The sequence below is a fragment of the Poromitra crassiceps genome (genome assembly GCF_964638095.1).
Source record: "Poromitra crassiceps genome assembly, chromosome: 18".
Taxonomy (NCBI): domain Eukaryota; kingdom Metazoa; phylum Chordata; class Actinopteri; order Beryciformes; family Melamphaidae; genus Poromitra; species Poromitra crassiceps.
In genome coordinates this window covers 31,852,667-31,857,043 of record NC_139636.1, presented here as the reverse complement: position 1 = coordinate 31,857,043, position 4,377 = coordinate 31,852,667, and the positions used below count along the sequence as shown (strand labels likewise).

At 42.8% G+C, this 4,377-nt stretch overlaps 1 protein-coding gene across 3 annotated transcripts in view; it reads left to right on the top strand.

The window, feature by feature from the left end:
• Nucleotides 1-3,197, top strand: part of csnk2a2b (casein kinase 2, alpha prime polypeptide b) — a 26,415-nt gene extending 23,218 nt beyond the window's left edge. For all 3 annotated transcript variants that reach the window (XM_083654337.1, XM_083654335.1, XM_083654336.1), the window contains 3 exons: nucleotides 322-470; nucleotides 1,436-1,519; nucleotides 2,577-3,197. In XM_083654337.1, the coding sequence (XP_083510463.1) occupies nucleotides 322-470; nucleotides 1,436-1,512 (226 nt within the window). In that variant the 3' untranslated portion in view covers nucleotides 1,513-1,519; nucleotides 2,577-3,197. The remainder of the gene's footprint in view (nucleotides 1-321; nucleotides 471-1,435; nucleotides 1,520-2,576) is intronic.
• Nucleotides 3,198-4,377: the final 1,180 nt, after the last annotated feature.

Genomic DNA, 4,377 nt, shown 5'->3' with positions numbered 1-4,377 from the left:
TCCTAAATTGGCGTTTATACTGTTAATAATGCTGTTGTCCTGTTCATTTAGACTCATGTTAGAATCTAACGTTAGTCTCTGCTCGTTACCATGAACAGCGATGAAAATCACATGAACGCAAATGAAACCTCTTTGACAACACACACACACACACACACACACACACACACTAATCAAACACATGGGCAGAGAGACAGACAGGTACAATGTGAAGAGTACAATGTGTCATACTGTGGACTGGTGATAACTATGACATCATCCTTATCAGTCGTAGAAGTGGTGCAGGCTAGCTGAGCGGCTGCTCTTGTGTGCCCCCTGCAGGCAGAGCAGGAAGCGCTGGGAGCAGTTTGTGCAGACAGAGAACCAACACCTGGTGAGTCCTGAAGCCCTGGACCTGCTGGACAAGCTGCTGCGCTACGACCACCAACAGAGACTGACGGCCACAGAGGCCATGGAGCACCCCTACTTCTGTAAGAGTCACATTCTAATGCTTCTTATTCAGGTTATCCACAGGTCGACATTCTTCAAATCAATTCTATACATTTTGAGACCTTCAGTGTCTGAAAATGTCCTAAATGCTTATCAGTAGGCTTATTTGTTTCAACATGCAATTTTGTCTTCTCTTACATTAACCCAGGGGTGTCAGACTCATATTAGGTAGAGGGCCGGATTTGTTCAACTGAGACCTCATGGGGGCCGGATTTTTTTTTTTTTACTAAAATCAATTCGACTCATTTACCCATTTACTTCACAAAAGAAATACTGCTCTTTCCATTTCTCTTGAAACTGCCTGCATTCCGTGTCAACCTTTCTCTTTTTCGACAGCATCTTGTTGATTCCTTAGTTTTTTGGTAGGTAGCCGAATGCGCGATTCAATTCCAGCGTGGCATCATGGCGGCTTTGTTTACACCTGATGACCTACTGACATACTTCCTTGTAGTGCAGGTTAATTAACTTATGAATGAACTCTTAGCTTGCTTATTAGCCACACGTAGTTCATGATAATGGGGTGCGAATTTAATAATAATATATATATATATATATATATTCTTTTATATATTCCAAAACATCTCGCGGGCCGGATGAAACCTGCCCGCGGGCCGCATCTCTGACATCCCTGCATTAACCCATTGATACCTGATGCAACATTTGCGTGTATATCCCTCATTTGTGTGCGTATCCCTTTAAGACCGTGAACCGCGTTAATGCGGTTCGCGGTCTTAAAGGGATACACACACACAAATGCTGCATCAGGTATCAATGGGTTAAACATAACAGGCTTAGAAGTACAATATGGATAATAGCTGCACACAGTTGTAACGTCCCTTTAAAAATGAATTCCCCTGTGTCCTCTTTCTAGTTTCAGAACTTTCATTATTCAATGTGAAATAGGCTGGTTGTGTTCAGTCTCCTCTCTTCTCCTCATCTCCTGCAGACCCAGTAGTGAAGGAGCAGTCGCTGTCCAACTCTGACAACAACATGGTTTCCAGTGGCAACACTACAGCCCGATGAAACACAGGTCACTTTATCAATAAGCAACACAAATTTCAAAGGGGCGGCCCATATAGGATATTACATTACATTATGTAATTTATATATATATATATATGAAGAGTTAATTTGCAAAAACAGGTCAACGCCATTTTTTAAATGAATAAATAACATCTGCTTGATACTCCCTGGACTGCACATACAGTACAAAACATTATTGAGGTGATTTATGTGAAAATGATCAGATGAATATGCTTTAGTTATGATTGATAATAAAACTGTAAACGAAAAAAGGGCTCGCAACACAATTTTTTGATAGCTCCCATGGCGGACATTTATTGAGATGGCAAACAGTTTCGGCCCAATTCGGGCCTTCGTCAGTGTCAAGTGAAGAATACATTTACAAGGAAGTGCTTAAATAGCATTTTCATGGGTCTTTGTCTCCGCCTAGTGGTGTGGAGGCAGACCCAGGTACAATCTTCAGAGCAGTTTCACAAAGCATAAATCACATTCTAAGGGAAAGGAAAATGGTGGCAGAACCTATCCGAATGAACATACAATAGCTCTACACAGCAATCACTGCACACTAATATACACAACATATTTTAGAATATATTTTTTTGAACATATTTAACATGTTTTTTAGACATATTTTTTAGAAATGGACGCTGTCAATCAGCTCGGCCCTCTATTCGATAATAAAACTGTACCAGAAATAATTAAATTACAATAGAAATACATGAATAAATAATTTAAACCCATCAAAAATACAAACGGAGATACCTGTTTTTGCAAATGAACTCTTCATATGTATATATATATATATTTTATATAGGATATTCCTCATTCATTTATTTGTATGTTGGCTGTTGCCTTGTTTCACAATGCAATTGTAGAAAATCTCAATGTTGAACTGGAAAGTTAAATAAATAAATGTTGAACTGGAAAGTAAAAAAAAATAAAAAAAATGTTGAACTGGAAAGTTAAATGGCACCATTTTGTTTTTAATTATTATGTCTGCTCTCCCCCCCTCTCTCTCCCCCTCCCCCCCTCTCTCCCCCCCCCCCCCCTCTCTCCCTCTACAGAAGAGGAAGAAGGATGTTTGTTACCTCAACTTTGTACCCGGTTGTGACAGTAACTTTGACAAGTGTACAGTGACAATGGATCAAAGTAACGCTGACCAGTTACACACTCACAGATATGTGCTTATGGACACACCTATATACTGTACACACACACACACACACATACACACCAATGCAAACACACCCCTACACATGCAGACACCTAATACATACACTCTCCTCCTCTGTATCTGTCTGTGGTTGGCTTGTCCTGGTTCCCTGACCAATGAGCGCTCTCTCTCTCTCCCAACTCAGTCTCATGTAGGCCAACAAGGAAAATCTACTTTTAAAGACAATTCATTCCCCTTCTATCTCTCTCTCTCTCTCTCATCCCTCCATCTTTCCTTTATATCCGTCCCTCTTGGTTTGAATCAGCATGGAGAATGAACAGCCATCATCATCCACCCCCTCCTTCCGTTCGTCTGTCTGAGCCCCTCCCTCGCCCCCAATAGACAGACAGACAGACATCTTAACACTACTCCAGTTCTGAAAGTGGCATGGTGGACTCTCTAGATAGAATGATGATGATGATGATGATGATGATAATAATAATATTAATGAAAAATAAATGATTTTTATTTAGATGAACTCATGCCTGTTGTCATCAGTGAAATGTGTTGCTGGCTAACATCGGCCGCGTGCGTGTGTATCGCATTCAAAATCGGGAAAACCTCTGGACATGCCTTCAATAGAATAAACAGTGTTTGGGGGGGGGGGGGGGGGCAGTGTTAGCGCTGTCGCCTCACAGCTAGACGGTCCTGGGTTGGATTCCCACCTGGGACGCTGTGAGCGCTGAAGGAGTGCGTGCCCGTCCGCATGTCCTCGAGTGCCGGCCGTCAAAAGGGCCTTTCTGTGTGGAGTTTGCATGTTCTCCCCGTGCCTCCCGGGGGTTTCCTTCATATTGGAATCCCACACCAAAACATGCAATATCCTGGTCGCTGAAGTGGTGCCTCCTCTGGTCGTTAGGGGCGCCTGTTCGCAGGGGAATTCGGAATAGCGTGATCCTCCCACGTGCTATGTCCCACCGGTGAGGCTTCCCCTGTCAGGTGAAAAGAAGCGGTTGGCTAACTGCCCATGTCTCGGAGGAAGCATGGAGCCAGTTTCGGCTCTCCCCAGATCGGCAGAGGGTGGAGCAGCAACCAGGGATAAATACATTAAAATTATTTATAATATTATAAAATTATATCGAGGACATGCGGACGGGCACGCATTCCTTCAGTGTTCACAGCGTCCCAGGTGAGAATCGAACCCAGGACCTTCGAGCTGTGAGGCGACAGCGCTTACCACTGCACCACCGTACCCCCCTAACAACTGCTTTTCTTATAGGTGAAGAAAGATGTTTATCAGTGGCAGACCTTTAAGATGCTTTGATGGAGATCAGATGCCCTCTGCTGGCAGCAAGTGCTTAAGTATAACACTGTTAAGTAGAGTAGACAATTATTGACAGTTGATCACTGTGGTTGATTGCACAGGTGTGTATACAGTGTACTTCTGCACGACATTGGACACGACATTGGATCTTGAAATGGCACACCTGTCAGGTCTTGGTAATGGAGAAGTGTTCACTAACACGGATTTCAACACATTTGTGAACAAAAAATTGAGAGTCTTATGTGTGCAGAAAAATCTTTGATCTTTTTATTTTTGTTCAGTATATGTCAGTCAACATCTTGACGCGAAGCGCGATGCCAGAGATGTTCTGCGTCCATCCAGGACGTGTGGTGAGTGGGTGGAAAAAACGGGAAAGGAGATATCTAAAATT